The sequence below is a fragment of the Nansenia antarctica genome, assembly GCF_963989245.1.
Source record: "Nansenia antarctica genome assembly, chromosome: 10".
Taxonomy (NCBI): domain Eukaryota; kingdom Metazoa; phylum Chordata; class Actinopteri; order Argentiniformes; family Microstomatidae; genus Nansenia; species Nansenia antarctica.
Window position 1 is genome coordinate 29,141,968 of NC_137680.1, and position 17,655 is coordinate 29,159,622.

General features: G+C 42.6%; 1 protein-coding gene across 1 annotated transcript; it reads right to left on the reverse strand.

Moving 5' to 3' along the window:
* Nucleotides 1-1,794: 1,794 nt before the first annotated feature.
* phf1 (PHD finger protein 1) lies at nt 1,795-16,354 on the reverse strand (the record flags this gene model as incomplete). Its single annotated transcript, XM_080541390.1, has 14 exons — nt 1,795-2,182; nt 4,876-4,959; nt 5,163-5,278; nt 7,515-7,593; nt 10,593-10,724; nt 12,568-12,635; nt 12,953-13,076; nt 13,229-13,297; nt 14,018-14,113; nt 14,353-14,501; nt 15,030-15,124; nt 15,329-15,415; nt 16,020-16,101; nt 16,277-16,354. 14 exons carry the CDS (start codon nt 16,352-16,354, stop codon nt 1,795-1,797), a joined length of 1,647 nt encoding a protein of 548 aa, XP_080397516.1.
* Nucleotides 16,355-17,655: the final 1,301 nt, after the last annotated feature.

Below are 17,655 nucleotides of genomic sequence, written 5' to 3' on the forward strand. Positions count from 1 at the left end.
TTTTGGTGCATAGGCGTGCAGTGGTTTATCATCTACAGGTGAAACTTGACCAGTGTTTATACATAGCTTTGAGCACTTCTGCTTCCTTCAATTCAAACCTTCATAGATGAGCAGTAGTCAATGAACAATGCCCGCCGTGTGAGAAACACAGTATGGTCTTAGCTCCACCTTCTCCTCTGATGGAGTGTGTGCCAATACAATTCTTTCAGATATTCAGAAGTGCAGGGGGAGTAGGTACAAGGGCCTAGGGACTAGGGGTCAGTTTGGATTTGGGCCTGGTGTAACCTGGAAGATAGGAGCTGCCTCCTCTCTGTCTGAGACCTGAAAACGGACAACAGTAGGATACTATCTTAACCTGCACATCGTTTTGAGACTCCATAATCTGTTGATTTATCTCCCACCAAAAATAAATAATGTAAGATATCCCTCATGGATAGACCATTAAATGGTTCCATTTTGTTTTGAACACTTATCTGGCTCAACAAGCCACAGCTATGATGGTTGTCAGATTATTTCAAATCAAACATTTTTGTTCATGACTCCACAGTACATTCTGGTTTGGAATGTATTTTACAGTCAAATTAGATTGCAGACTTACACACCATTGTTTTGATACCTAAACTGTTGTCTAGAATGAGGAAGAAAACCTCACACAGGAGATTATCATACAGTCGAGTTACCCACAACCAACCATATGATATAATTCACCTGACGAGTGACTAGTCGATCCAGCTACTCAGCTTCTCAACTGCAGGTACACAATCCAGATAGGCACTATGCAACCGCATCATCAAATAAAACCCTTTCAATCATACTATTGTGAATATAGAAATCGAACTATAAAACAAAAGCCCTCTCGCGGCTCCTATTTCTATTACATACTGTAAAAGTAATTCCAAGTATGACAAAATGTAACGTAACAAATTGGAGTCCATTATCACATAGTGTATATATACAATCTTTCAACTCAAAGTTATGATAAATGCAAAGGCATATTCCAAAGGTATACAGTACAAATATAGGAGAAACACTAGCAAAGAGGGAGATATAGTAACGTGTGTAGTGTGGCGGTATAGAATGGAGGTGATATGTGACACGTTCTAGTGTTTTGGTCCGCATTTCGGCATCCAATATAATGTTCAGACTTTTTTTTTTAAAACAATTATTCGAATACATTTCCGCGTTGTTGAAAATCAATGTCACATCGCTAGTCAAGTAACACAGCTTGTTTTGTGAGCCTGCTAACAATGTAAAGTAGTGTTATAGTTAACTAGGTAGCAGTGGGGATTACTCACCGATCCATTTTGTTGCAGTATTTTGACTTGACTAGCGAGTTTGTGATTCTTAACAACGTTGAAATGTATTTCCGTGTCTCAAAATAAAAGTCTTAACATTTTGATTGGTTGCTGACATGCGGACCAAAACACTAGAACGTGTCACATATTTTAGAGCGACCTGGATTTGCCACCTGTGGTATTTTTGTTTTGCTTGTACTTCTGGTGTTGCCACAAACAGTACTTCTCTGATGTGGCCCCAGGACAACAGTCATTGTACAGTATCACTTTTTCTCTTTCTGTTCTCTCTCTCCCTCTCCCTCTCCCTCTCTCCCTCTCTCTCTCTCCCCCCCCCCTCTCTCCCTCCCCCCCCCTCTCTCTCTACCCCCTTTTTGCATTCCAGTGTTTTAACCCCTCTCATCTCCTCCCTCACTCTCCCCCCTTTCTCTTGAGCCCTGCACCCCTTCTCCCTCTCTCACCATCCTCCCTTCTCCCCCCCCCCTCTCCCTATCACCCTCCCTCAGTACACACTCACGTTCCCCCACTCCACAAGGTACTGGACCTTCCCGTCTGGCGTGACACGTCTCGCCAAGATCCTCACCGCATCCCCGCCCCCCCAGCCTCTGGCAGCTGCTCCGTCCCCACCACCCCCACCCCCGCCCCCGCCCCCTACCCCTCCGTCTCCCCCCATCCCGCCCGGATAGGGAGGAGGGAGGTCGCGCAGGAGCATGGAGGGGCACGGCTCCATCTTCTGGCCCGGCTGGTGCTGGTGTTGGTGCTGATGCTGATGATGGTTGTGGTTATGGTTGTGGTTATGGTTGTGGTTATGGTTGTGGTAGTGGTGCTGGTGGGAGTTGGAGTGCGAGAAGGGCAGGCAGGGAGGTGGCACTCTGCATGGATCCTCCGCACTGAGAGAGAGAGAGAGAGAAAGAGAGAGTGCGCGCGCGCGAGAGAGAGAGGGCAGATAGAGAGAGAGAGAAAGAGAGAGACAGAAATAGAAAGAGAGGGGGTAGAGATAGAAAGAGAGAGAGAGAGAGAGACAGAGAGAGACAGAGAGAGAGACAGACAGTCAGACACAGACATATTTATGAAAGATTCATATTATATGTTTCATTCCTTTTTCATGCAGCCACAGCAATCACAGACATCCCCTCTGGTCTCCACTTTGGTCTAGATGCGGACATGTAGGGGTGGTTTTACTTAAACACAGTAACTATAGAGACTCTGACTAAAATAAGTATGGGTTCATCAGATATTCTATGTGAGGTTTCTTCAAGAACTAGGGACGGAACACAAATTGCAATTCTTTTTTCATGGAGAGCAAGAAGTACCGTATTTTCCGGACTATAAGTCGCACTATTTTTCATAGTTTGGCTGGTCCTGCGACTTATAGTCAGGTGCGACCTATATATCAATATATATATATATAATTTCATACTGACTGACATGAACCAAGGAGTAAACATTACCGTCTACAGCCGACAGAGGGCGCTCTGGGCCGCTCTGGACTTGTGACAACTATATGCTGCTCCTATACCACTGAAGAAATGAAACATTAGCTTGTTGAAGCTAAGCAAACGGTAGCATGGTGAACTTGCTTACTGGTAACTTGCTTGTTGGACTCGCTGGCTTGTAATTTATGTGTATGTAAGTTTATGCTATTGTGCTGCTGAATAACTGTTAATGTGTTACGTTAACATACCTCTGACTTCTATTCAGCCTGTTGTTCTGGGTGCTATTGTGTAGTTGAATAAACTTGCCTTTCCAGATTAAATGTCTGTTCTTGGTCTTGGATTTTGTGAAATACATTTCTAAATAAATGCGATTTATAGTCCGGTGCGATTTATAGTCCAGTGCGAGTTATATATGGTTTTTTCCTCTTCATGACGCATTTTTGGCTGATGCGACTTATACTCCGGAGCGACTTATAGTCCGGAAAATATGGTAGATCTTACAGTCAGGAGTAGGTCAAACAATGAAGGGATATGACAAAAATACATTTTGTTAGTTAGTTGATTTTAAATAAACAAACCTTGAAGCTAACTGTGTAAAACTATTTTTGCATGATTCTGCAACAGAAGCAAAGGAAAAAGGAAAGACTGAAATACAGTTTGTATGAATTCAACACAAACGGAAAAACAGATGAAGACCCTTAATCCTGGACTAGGTGTAAAATGGCTGCCTCTAGTGTTCATGGGTAATTTCCTAACATGCCATTCACTAACTGCATTAATCTGAAGTTAAACCTACCTCCATCTGGGTCTAAAGCCCTCAATTAGCTCTTGATTAACTCTAATTTTCCTTCTGGAAATCACATTTATTAAACCCTGATTAGTGAAAGTCTTTTCACTATTTTTAAAAAATGTCTTAGAAATGCTATTATAGTAATAGTTAGTCCAGTTTAAAACAAGTGTGCAGTAAACATGTTGTCCCCCACGAATGATGTAGCACCACTCTATGAAAAGAGAGTGATGGAGAAACCTGTGAATGAATAAAAAAAAATGCTATGCCTACTTGAGGACTTTTTAACCAGACCCTGTCACAAATGGTGGTAACTTCTGTTGAAATTGAGGATGTCTTACAGTTTTTGGAATAAATATATGCTCTTTTGGTATCAAACAAACCCACTCTTTTACTCCCTCTTGCTAGCAAGCTACTCTGTTACTTGCATAGAAATGCCTACAAAGTTTGTGTTAGCATAAACGCTAATGGGTGCTAGCTACCATGCCAGCTAAAGCACTGTATCAGGTAGCTTAGCAACAACAAAAGCTAGACACAGCTGTGCTCAGCTTCTTTAACAAACAAAACAAGCTTGTTGTGGACATACTCCTAGCCCTCCACTTAAAAGAATAAGGAAAAAAAAGTTTAGGCTACATTCCTAGCTCTCCACTTTGCATCCTATTACAACGTGTTTAATGACATCCCCTCGAAACGCCGAAACAATCTCTATGGCAAGACGATCGATCTTTCACTGTAGTTTCGTAAAAATTGGGCCAATCAGTGTAATTTTGTGAATGTCCCCTCTGTATGGCAAGACCCATCACCCAAGTTACATCAACAACGTCCTAGCGGTGTCGGAGAACCGAATCATAGTCCACTATCCAATTTCATTGTGGGAAACAATTAGCACACATTATACAACAGTTAGTTCCGACCAAGTAATTTGATTGGACAAGAGGCATTCCATGAGTGCCGATATACAGTATAACAGCACTGGGACTTTTAGCTATATATATCACTCCGCCGCACAGGTGTTCTATTGTTTGTGTTCAGGTTACTAGGCAACAGTCCAGTTGAAGTTCAGTTGCAGAACAATGTTTTGTTGGCGGAGCCAAAATAAATGATTAAATAAACAAACAAATCATAATCTGTTGTCGCTTATTACTGTTAACTAATAAACAGTGCTGTAGAACTGTTGTATAAAAGCAATATCACACGAGAGGGAGTGCTGTTATACTGAATATCAGCACGGCTGTGATTGTCTTCAGTACTCGGCCTGCCTGCGGCCTCGTACCTACGACCGAATCACAGCCGTGCTGATATTCAGTATAACAGCACTCCCTCTCGTGTGATATTGCTTAAGTAGCAGCTTAGCACACACCTGTAGTGATGCAGGGTTCTGGAGAGCGCTGGAGCTCCATTATAGGTTGGGTGGTACAAGGCAAACATCCTCTTCGGGGGGGAGCTGCAGAGGAGGAGACATCAGCCAAAATCACAAAAAAAGAAAAAAAAGAAAACGCAGGAGTACTTTTCCACATAGGTGACCGTTATACATCGCCAAATCTAAAATAAGCTTGGCTGTAAACGGGATAGGATTTGTTCAAGAATCAAGAAGTAAATAAAGAAGCATAATAAATGGAGAGGATTAAACATGATACTGTCTCTCACCCCAAATTGAGCTCCTCCTCCGACTTCCTGGAGTTGTAGAGGCTTGTCCCACCCACGTAGCCATGGCAACATGGCACCAGATCTATGGGGTTGGCTTCGACCGGTGGTGGACAAGGCTGGATGGACGCAGGAGACACAGTGATTAGCTTGTACTTGGACACCAGACAATCAGAGGATCCAATCAAACACTCATACAGCAGGCAGTACTTCAGGTGACATAAATTTCACCACGCACAGAGCACTCATGAATACATTTATACAAACTCAAATCTAAGATCATTCATTTTAGAAAAACGTTAAACCCCCAATGTGATTGCATTTGACTTTCAAAAGGCAGGGGGAAGTCGGGCCTCTGTCGGTTTAGCTAGGCTTCCCAAAACAAAACAAAAAAATACATTTATTGTTCCACTTGAGAGCTTAAAAACCTGCACTACCGTTCAATATCACAGACTGTAAACTGTTTATTACCAACACACTGCAGCAGCGGCTATGGAAATGATCTGAGGCATGCTACGTTGTATCAGATGATGGATGAAACCAGCATTGCTTCCTATGGCTCATCAACCATAGCAGCATGAGCCTTTATCCTACCTATATCTGTCACCTCTACGTCACCTCATATCGTTGGAACAATGACAGCATTTACTTGAGTGTGATCTTGCGGCTGTGTTATGAAAAACATCGCCGTTATACGTTATACCCCCCTCCCCCCCCATCTATAATTTAATTCCACAGTTGTCAGTGCACCCCCAGTTTCACTCTCGGCATTCTCTGTTGCTTGCTCGACTGTAACACACTACTATTACACACTACAGTAATGGTAGCTGTGACTGGTATAACAGTAGTGTTATCCTACAGCTTTATTAGCGTACTGTCCCTTTAAATGGATGTGCTCTGTCAATGCTGCACTGTCAAAGTGCCAGCACCAGCTGGCCCAACTGTAATCGACTGCAAAGTGCACTTGGAAGCGCTCCCAGACTCGGCATATCAGCACACCTTCCCCTCTCACTTTCCCTGTGATAACCAACCTGCCCCCTAAGATGGAGGGGGAAAGATTAACGTCACGTCAGTCAGTCCTGGATATAGTATAGTTTGAACTGAAACTGAAATATATAACGCTTACTGTCTCAGCGCAGTGAGGATAGGATATAGGCCTATAATGTATGTATTTTTTGTAAATATCATGTTCAAAAAGGAGCTGTTCATGATGACCGGCCTTTACTCAGTTAAAGCATAAACAGTAAGGCAGCTTATGCATCATACATGAAGGGTAAGCTAGGCATGGGTTCTGAGGGACTGCGTAGAAAACTGCCCAAAATAATACACACTTGAACTGTGAAAAATACGCAATACATTTCTAAAACCGCTCCCATGACGTGTTTACCTTATTAGATTAAGCCATAAACGATATAGAAGCTTATCATGCATGGAAGGTAAGCTGCCAGGGCTAGGCTTCGATGGCTACATGAACACACTGACGAGGTGAACCTTCCTCCATGCAGTAACCGGCTGGCAAGTCTTTTCTTCTTTCATTATTTTTCTGGATATCACAAAGTGAAAGAGTTTCACAACCCAGAGCATACCAATGACTGCAGAGAAGATTTATCATATTATTATTTATTATTAATAACTTTAGTATTAATAACTAAGAATTAAACATGAAAGTAGCGGGCGATATAAAAAGTGTCCTATTTTTCCCCACATCTTATTTTTAAGCCAGACATGTTTTCCATTACTTTTCTTGCAGTCACTGTAAATGTACTTTGTGTGTCTTTTTTGTGTGTTTTTTCCCCATCAATGTGACCCTCCACCCAGCCTTCCTCTCCCATGTTTTGGGACATGTCTTTGACCCATTGAGAGAAGGTAGGGGGGGGAGCGAGGAAGAGAGAGAGAGAGGGTGAGAGGGACTCATCTCCTCTCCATATTAGCTAAATCTACTGTAAATGTGCAGGGATTTGGCGTGACTAAATCTGGCTAGTACATTAACAGTTTAGCAATGTGCCTCTGTATACTTTCGCACTACACAGTGTTGTTTCCCATAGGTAGTTATCTCATGACAAGTCACACTGATGTCAGTCATCAGTGCATATACTGTATATACTGGGCATTCGATCATTAACAACGACTCTTACGAAAATTAGATATCAAGCAATCAAACAACCATAAGCTATAGTGTTTGATTGACAATTTTACAATTAAACCTTGTAGCAATGGCAGAGGCAACCTTAAGATAGCGATCAGCTGGCAAGTCATTCCAATGACAGGGAGCTGTTTACTTAAGGCGCAGAATGGGGACGGCTGCTGCCTGATCTCTCTCTTGATGGAGGCGGTGGTCGAGACAGAACCACTGACCTGTGTCTCCATGATGCGCCGCTTTGATTTACGTGACTCTGGTCCCCCCGCTCTCCTCTGGCACGGCAGTGACAGCGGGCTGAGCAACACAACCACAGAGAGGGACGGTGAGTAATAATAATAATAATAATAATAATAATAATAATAATAATAATAATAATAATAATGATAATAATAATACATTAGACTTATATAGCGCTTTTCTAGACACTCAAAGACGCTTTACAAACTGAGAAGATCAAGTAGTAATAATAAAAAGAAACAAAAAATGAAATAAATACAAATAAATAAATAAAAGAAAGTATAGGGGCCTAATTACGGTAGTGCTGGGGACACATGGGAAGGGGAGGGGGAGAGGGTTAACTGGTGAAGGCAAGCTTGAAGAGAAGGTGGGTTTTGAGGGCCTGTTTAAATGTTGGGAGGGTGTTGGCCTGTCTGATGTGGTTGGGGAGGGCGTTCCAGAGGGACAGGGCTGCGGCTGAAAAGGCCCTATCCCCCCAGGTCCGGAGCTTGGTCCTGGTGGTCTTGAGGGTGGTTTGGTCGTCAGACCTGAGGTAACGGGAGGGGGTGTGGAGGGGGACGAGGTCGGCAAGGTAGGAGGGGGCCAGATTGTTGATGTAGGGATGTAAACGATGCCTCGGGAGACAGTTAATTATCGATACAAATACGTGACGATTCAAATCGGTGAGGTGAAAAATTAATAGTGATACTCTTTTAAACAGCAGAGGCGTAATCGACTTTTGACTTTGCTTGTTCGAAGTTACAACAATATCGTCGTTATACCCTACCTCAGAAATAAAAAGGGATTCAAAATACAGTATTTTGTAGTTTTTGTCTGAGAAATAAATAAAATAATCATTTTCTGTCATAATTTGTCTGGAATCTCATTTTGTAAAAAAAAAAAAAAAGCGAGAAAATCGTATCGTGAATCCAGTATTGTGAATCGTATCGAATCGTGAGTTGAGTGTATCGTTACATCCCTAACAGTGAGTAACCTGCAGTGGAGCATGTTTATGAATAGGCCCATATGAAAACAGGATACTTCAGGGTATGGAGGATATGTTTATGTAGGAACTAGGGACGCACAAAAGAGGAGGGCCTTTCGGTTTCTCTTTAAACGAAACACAACTCACAAGGCTTGGTGAAGATAGATTTTGGTGGGGGACTTCAGGAAGCACACAGTCAAAATGTGACACGTTCTAGTCTTTTGGTCCACATATCGGCAACCAATCAAAATGTCCTGACTTTTCTTTTGAAACACGGAACTACATTTCAACGTTGTTGAGAATCACAAGACAAACTCGCTAGTCAAGCCAAAATACTAAAACACAATGGATTCGGTGAGTAATCCCCACTGCTACCTTGTTAACTATAACACTACTTTACATTGTTAGCAGCAGGGTTCGAGTTATAAGCTGAGCTTTGTGGGGGTCTCCAAAATAACAGTGCGAAATGTTCTTATGCACGCGCGCGAATCATGCCCACACAGCGATGGGACTTAGAAGTTTTAATTAGCCATAGGCTACTCATTTCACCACATCAACAGCACCACATGAAACAACAGCTATAAGCGATAGTCACGGGTATCTCGGCCAATAATGTTGTTGTTTTTGCTATACAGTCCATTCACTTTCCCTGTTAGCACGACACATTGTCCACATCTCCATTTCCAGTGACATCGCACCTGACATAAATAATCATGTATGCTCATCCATGAATTGTGCTTTCATCTAATGTTATGCTACTACGGGAATCAAGTGATTTGACATTAGAAATGAATTTGTTTCATCTCTTGTGCAATGTGCTCTACAATCTGGGCACATGAATGATCGGATCGGTGAGCAGGGGCCAACTGTCGCGCCATTCATCTCATTAAGTTTCATAATTGGATTCAGTTTTGTATAAGGCATCCTTTCTTTAGGCTGCCCTGAACGAACTAGCTGTCTCCTTATACATACTGGAGGTGAGTTCTGCTACTTTCTTCGGAAGCACTTGCTTTTGTTTGAGCTCTGCTATTTCAACAGTTTCAAGTTAGGTGTCATAACAGGTGCAGCTGAATTCAAGTTTGTTTTCTTGGATGAAAACCCGAAACTTTCCAGGCTTGTCGACTCGGTCGGCAGCAGTGGCCTTTTTTGGGGTGGCATGATAGCTAGCTACTGAATGTTTTCTTCTCAATACTCGTGTTTTCACGTTCGCAAGCTCTCAACGATCATATTCTGCTGTTGCACAATATTCTACTGCACCCCATAGTGTCTTGGTGGTAAAGTGCAGGCAGTCAAAGGCATACTGTCATTCACAGGAGATTAATGCTGGTGCGCGTAGTTCTTTTGGAAAACGTGTTAATTTTAGAATATTTAATACTCATTACATTGACATTTTTGATCAAATAATGGTTGTGGTAATGTATTATTAGCGACCCCCACAGATGTATGATTTTACTGATTTCATGGGAGCTCAGGCCTTCCTTATGGGAGCTGAGCTCCCATTGGCTCCCACATAACTCGAACCCTGGTTAGCAGGCTTACAAAACAAGCTGTGTTAGTTGACTAGCGATGTGTCATTGATTTTCAACAACGCGGAAATGTATTCACATTTTTCGAAAGAAAAGTCTGATCATTACATCAGATCCTGATATGTGGACCAAAGCATTAGAACCTGACACAAATTCTTTAAGTGTAATGGTATATACCTTAAGGAAGTTAGGTCCTGTAGCTGATATGGACCTATCGCTAAGCCACGCCCCCTTTGAAAACTCTGACAAACAAACAACGCTTCACTGACAGTGACTGACTGACCGACTGTGACTGAATGACATTCAATGACTTACAATGGCGGGAGTTGGAACATTTCAGATTTCTGATTTACCACAGCAAGTAATAGACATGTTTTTTAAAGATGTCAAGAATATTTAGTCTAGAAGCTTTTCACCATTAGATATTAGCGAGTTGTTTGTCTGAGTTTTCTGCCTGTCGTGACTTTTGCTGTGTTATGATTGGACAATTTCTATTTTGGGGCGTGGCTTAGCGATAGGTCCATTGTGATGTAAAGAATAAAGAGAGAAGTTGTCCTTACTCTGACCTTCTCCGGTGCGTGATGTTGATGGGCGGGTCTGTGATGAGGGGAGACGAATCAGAGGTCAGGGGAGGCGGAGCTCGAACCTGGAGTCCGAAAAGACACTTCTTCTTCTTTATCTCCTTACCAGACACAAACCTTGAGCGAGACGTCACAAAGAGATACAAGTGAGAAAAAAATCAATGAACTCATGTGGAAAAAGCTCAATGGGGCCCAAAAACTAAGTAGTTGCCAAAAATGTCATATCAATTATCTTTTAATGGAAAATTAAAATGCTAAATACATCTAGATCCCCCAAAAAGATGGGAGTTGAAACATGTTGCGTGTCAATATTGTGCATTTAGCCAACTGTTTTGCGATGTATATATTCTGGGGATCTACGCAAATTAGCTGTATTACCCATAAAAAAACATAAAAACCATCTTAAATCACCTTCAATCTTTGGCCACACCATAGTTACAAAGAAAGTCTGTGATAACAGCGCAACTACTTAGTTACAACATAATAATTAATTATTGGTAACTGGGATTCACTGTAACAAAGACCAGAGGGTACCAAGAAGAATCAAACCTGGGCAAGCATGTACTAGTAGAATTTGGAAATTCAATCAAGGCTCTGTGCTTGGACCCCTCCTCTTCACCATTTACATGCTTCCCCTCGGCCAGATCCTCCATCATCACGGCCTCAACTTCCACTGCTACGCTGATGATACCCAAATCTATCTCAGCTCCATTCTATCCTCTCCGCTCCCCCCTCAGTCCCTTGTCAACTGCCTGCATGAAATAAAAACCTGGATGACATTAAACCTTCTCAAACTCAACAGTAAGAAAACAGAGCTCATGGTTGTGGCACCAAGGGCGCTGCTCCGGAAGGTTGGCGACTTCATCCTCGAGGTTGACGGCTGCTCCATCCCCCCATCTTTCGAAGTCCACAACCTGGGCGTCATCCTTGACTCCACCCTCTCCTTCCAGTCACACAAATACATCACCAAATCTGCCTTCTTTCACCTCAGAAACATTGCCAGACTACGACCTTCCCTCACTGACTCTGTGGCCGAAACCCATGTCCACGCCTTCGTCACCTCCCGCCTGGACTACCGCAATGAAGTCCTGTTCGGGGTTCCCAGCAAAGCCCTGGATAGGCTCCAGTATATGCAGAACTCAGCTGTCAGGGTTCTCACCCACACCAAGCCCTGGCAGCACATCACCCCCACCCTCATTCACCTCCACTGGCTCCCGGTCAAGTCCTGCATCACCTACAAAATCCTCCTTCTCACCTACAAATCCCTCCACGCCTGCGCCCCCCAGTACCTAACTGACCTTCTCTGCCAACACACCCCATCCCGGAACCTGCGGTCCTCAGACATGGGTCTGCTCTCCACCCCCCGCACCAACCTACGGACCTTCGGGGACAGAGCCTTCAGCGTGGCAGCTCCCACCCTTTGAAACTCTCTCCCCACAGTGATCCGCAATGCCCCTACCCTGGACACCTGCAAATCAGCCCTCAAAACGTATCTGTTCACCAAGGCCTTTGGCCCCTAGTCTAGCTTTGTCACTGTCGCTGTCTTTTTGTTTTCTTTGTTTTTTTTCTGTTCTGTCTAGTATTATTATTATTATTATTATTATTATTATTATTATTATTCAATTGTCAGGCAGAATTGAAGCAATGGAATAGTCTCAAAAGTGTACACACTTAGTGGCTAGGACACTATTACGTATACTATATAATCGCAAGGTTTCTGGTTAGATTCCAACCCTCGACCTGTTTCCTATTCCTCCTCACTCTCACCCATCCTGATCCTGTCAATCTCTATGGACCCTATCCCAATAAAAGCAGAAAGGCCCTGCTAAGAAAACACTGCCTGCCAGGCTCCACACTGTACCTTCTATAAATCCAGTCCTATGGGGAACAAAGAAACGACATCATAAATCTGGTCATGTGTGCCTTCTGTTTATGCCTCTCATCATATGCAGTGTCTCACCTGTCCTTGTGGGAGTTCAAAGCGTTGAGCAGATTGTGACAGCGATCTTGCCTTGGTGTGTCAGAGAGCTAGGGGACAGAGAGGAATAAGAATCAAAGTTGTATTTACCCTGTGGATGGTAGTCTGAGGCAAATGTTAACAAAAGTTAACACTTTCAGATATGTATTTCATTTCATGAAATGTGCATTTAACATTTTAGGGTTTTATTTGTTTTCAAAATTGTAGTCAAAAATGTGTGTAGAGTATATGCTACATAAAATACACACTACATTTAAGTTACATTGGTAATTACAAGTAACTAATAAAGTCACAATAATAGTAAAACACAACTGACATCTTTTTCACACAATTTCATCATGCGATTTGACTGAGAAAATATTTATACCGAGCCTAGAAGCAAAGAGTCCCAGTTCTCATTGGCGAAGGATAGGATTTCATGGTCAAAATCAAAGTATTTCCTCTTGCAGCACAAGGAGAGGTGGTAAAGCACCAAATGGGCCAGGTCAACCCTGTATTTACAACAGACAACACGGTTTTAATTAATTTACTGGTACTATTTAACACAAAGTAAGATCAATTATTTGTGTAGAGATACGTTTTAGTGACAAGCCATGGAGTGTAAATTCAAGATGTGTATGTCAAAGCCCCTGTATAACCATACCAGCTCATGGGTAGCCTTTGAATTGTTTCTGGTCCATTTGTGCATACCGAGCACTGGAATTGATAAAACCTTCAATACAGAGGAAGAGAAAACCAGTAATTGACTGAGGAGGCAAAACACAGCAGATGATTGCTACTTCAAGTGTGGGCAAATTCCTTCCAGCTTCAATCACCGTTTTAGCAGATGTTGTTACGACACCACTACTGTACATTGTCCTTCACCATCAATCTAAAGCTTCATATTTCTCCACTTTCAAGGACTAATACTGTAAACACATTTTTTAGAGCTAACATTTTGCAACAGTCTCAGAGAACGAATATGACTGTTTTTCAATGTTGGACTGTACTGGACTGTATATGAAGAAATATCCTGAAACCCTGAAACTATCAATTAATTACAGCCATAAAAACCGGTCTATAGTATGCACAGGTCTGTGTATGTGGGGCATACATTATAATATGATGTTGATGGTTTTTCTCTGGATACGTGATTTGAATTCTTATATGATCTAGTGTACAGCAATCTGTCTTTCTAGTGTATATTTCTCCCAGATCAATAAAAAACATAATTAAAAAGGAGGAATCATGTATATTGGGCATAAAAACTAGATTGTTTAACAGATACCGATAATTAACTACAGTAATTGCTAAATGGATGGACTGGATGGATGGACTTTCAATCGATTTTTACCACTCCAATGCTTTAATAGACATCTGAGATTCAGATTAATACCTACTGCTGTAAGCAGTTAGCACGAACACACATACTGTAAAACACTCTCTTGCTCACCTGTCTCCATATAACAATGGTTTGGTAAGACATTGTGTGCAAGCTTCATGAAACCACTGACCACAACTTCCACACTGCAACATTTTCAAGTTCCACCTGCAGTTTAAACATAGATCAATTAAACACACTCCCCCAACAGTATTACCTAACATCTGGGAGCCACCTGACAAGAGTATATTTATGTTTTTAGCTAAATATGCAGTCTCAATCTATGGCTGGTAAACAGATCAAGTGTTGAGAGAGGTACACAATAATATTCCCTTAAATTCCAAACCAGTTTACTCTTAGATACTGTTAAACAAAGCAAACAAATTGGATTTCACATTGTCACTCACTCTCCAGGACCGGCACAGTAGCAGTAACACTGTTGCTGGTTGGTTAGATGCTGTGGGTCCCAGTCTAAAGACGACAGCTGATAGGTTAGCCGAAGTTTCATGAATTGCATGAGGCGGGCAAAGCGCCCTCGTTTGATGGCTCCTCCTCTCTACAACATAATTTTGACAAACTGGTTAACTCGTGACCCCTCCATTCACTGTCATGTCAGAACTATTCAAAGTAGATTACATTTGAGGAGGACCATACAGGAGAAGCAATTCATCTTCATTTATTGGAGGTCAGCTGGATGAGATAGTATCTCAAAAAGAGGAAGTCGCGTGACAGGACAATGAAATATGGACATTGACTGATGAATAAAAAGCCATTAACCACAGTGCTTCTCTCATCTAACATCTAACATCTAATGTAATTGGGGCATACAAGATTGATTGGACTTGTAGGTACAATTGTTACAGCTAAAACACAGTACAGGTGTATTGTATCCAATCCCATGGTCAATACAGAACTGTGACATTTATGTTGTAGTTTCCCTGGGGGTTCATCCATTGCCCAAACACAACACTGGTTATTGGTATTGAAAGTGAGCCTGGATGCAATATCTGTTCCCATGTCTGTACTAGATATTTATCACTGAGCCAAGAGGGAAGGTGTGAAACAGACAGATTAGCAGGCTAACCTTGGTTGCAACTGCAAAGACACATTGCCGGCATATCCAAGAATTGCTGTCAGCTTCCGGTTCGATTGACGGAGTGTGGCACTCAGGATGATAGCCTGTTATGGAACGACAGAGAGACAGAGCGTTTAATTCACAGACGGAGGACAGAAAACCACACACAAAAAGGCAGTTGTTTTGTTTCGTTGCACATTTTGGTTTATTTCTATATTATTTCTATATAGCAACTCAGGCACGACTTTCGATTCCGAGATACCTCCATCCACGAAGGCATCTCCTATGATGTACGGGAATTTTCTTACCATGTCGACATTTAAGACAATTTATGAGAGGTTCTTTGAGCGGGGGGGCATCACAAATACAGCAAACTTCTTCGACTCCGACAGAGACTGAAGGAACAGAGACTGTGTGTGGGTAACATGGGGGGGGGGGGGAGAGAAAGAGATCACTCAGCAGCGTTAATTTATGTATATTGATTCACTTTCTTGCCACTTCATTGATTTCAATGTCTCCTGCACCCTTTCAGATTTCACTCTGTTTGACGGGAGGATGTTTGGCTGTTCCTAACGAGCAGCACTTCCCCTCACTTCGCCACTAAGTGAGCGGGGGCGCCATTTCCCAGTGGAGTCATTACACTAACAAATTCATAAATATTCCTCTAATACACCAATTACACCTACAAGTCCCCAATCAGAATTGCAAACATTTTCATAGCAGTTGTATTTCGACCGGGAATGTGGATTTTTATCCTTGCATAATTTGTAGACTTCTTTTTAACCACAGTGTGTCAGAGCTGAGAGGGAATGGACAACACAAACCTTTCAAAGCTCGGCGAGAAAAAAATAACAAGGAAGTTGACGATCAATAGAACATAATAAACAGCATGATGATAGTGATAATAAAATATCGAGACGCTACAACTATAATTTCAATCATTGATAAATCCACAATGCCCAGACACCCGGTGTTCATTTAGGATTATAGAAGTCTTACAAGAGTGGATGTCTTTTCTTAGGACCCAGAATTCCGAGTTGTCCTCAAATCTCACCAGACAACATTGCTTGACTCCATCCACCTGAGAGAGAGATAGCAAGTGAGCTGAGTGATTGACAAAACTAAACAGAAGACTTATTTTTTTTAATTCAGACATGCAGGCATACAAGCACTCATGCGCTCCACACCCCACACAGACACACACGTATGCACACACACACATGCATGCATGCACGTACACACACACACATACTTACTCTTTTCACATTGCCGAGGTACAGTAGTCCATCACTCCATCGAGCTAACACATCATCTCCTTCACTTACTCCCCCCATCCTGAAGAGAGGAGAGAGAGAGAGACACACACACACACACACAGACAGACACAAACACACACACACACACACACACACACACACACACACACACATAGAAAACAAGGGGGTATAGAGACAGGGATAGTGAGAAAGAGAGAGAGAGAGAGAAAGAGAGAGAGAGAGAGAGAGAGCGAGAGAGAGAGAGAGAGAGAGAGAGAGAGAGAGAGAGAGAGAGAGAGAGAGAGAGAGAGAGAGAGAGAGAGAGACAGAGCGAGAGACAGAGAGAGGGAGATAGAGATACAGAGACAGAGAGAGAGCTCATGTGAAATGGAAATCCGATGTATTCACTGAATACTTTGCTGTCATTGCCGATAGAGGTTGATGGCCTTTATCTGACTGGATACGAGGTTACATACTCACTTAACTGGGCATAGCGACAGAATCCACTAGACTGTATAATGACAATAAGTACACAATCCCAGAGCAGGGCAAATCATCATTATGGCACACAACACATTATGACCAAACACATACCACTGCATAATGACTGACTGCACTGTAGTTTGGTTGTCACATCAGACATCACTGTCACTTAATGCTTTTCTCAAGCACTTGTGTGTTGTATCCCCCTCTGAAAAATCCCAAAACTACAAACTTGAATAGGTATGGAATTACAGTATCTAAGGCATAATCCCTGCAGCACTGCTTTTGTTCCAGTGTATGCATGCACACATGTCAGGACACACTGGAGGATACATATAGCATTTGTGAATCAATAACAAAAAAATGCATTATAAATACAGTAGCTGATTCTGAATGCACAAGAGAGCCTTATAGCTTACCTGTCAAGTCGAACTCCTCCTCTCCGTTGGGGTCACAGCGATTCCTGTGCAGGCTTGACATGAAATGTTTTATCCCCTGCTGCTGTTTTCTCTTGTCTCAATTACTGCCCGGGTTGGATGTGGAGCGCGTACGTGTGTGTGTGTGCAAAAAAAAGTGGATGTGCATGTATGTATGTCCCCGCGTGCCAAGCGCATATGTCAGTCAAGCTGTCTGCGAGAGGGCGTCTGTCCGTCCGTCTCTCTCTCTCTCTCTGTCTGTCCCTCGCGACGTGGTTCCGTCATGTCCTCGTGCCTTTGCTCTTTTCTCCACCTTATTGATGCTGTTAAGCGTGTTTGTCAGAGCTGCAACCCGCGAGAGACGCCATCATCCCTGCCTCTCTCTCGGCCGACTTGTTGTGACGCAGACATAAAACACAGAGAGATGGAGTGGGAGGAGGGAGATCGTGGGACCGGGGGAGCGGGAACACCTTCTCATCC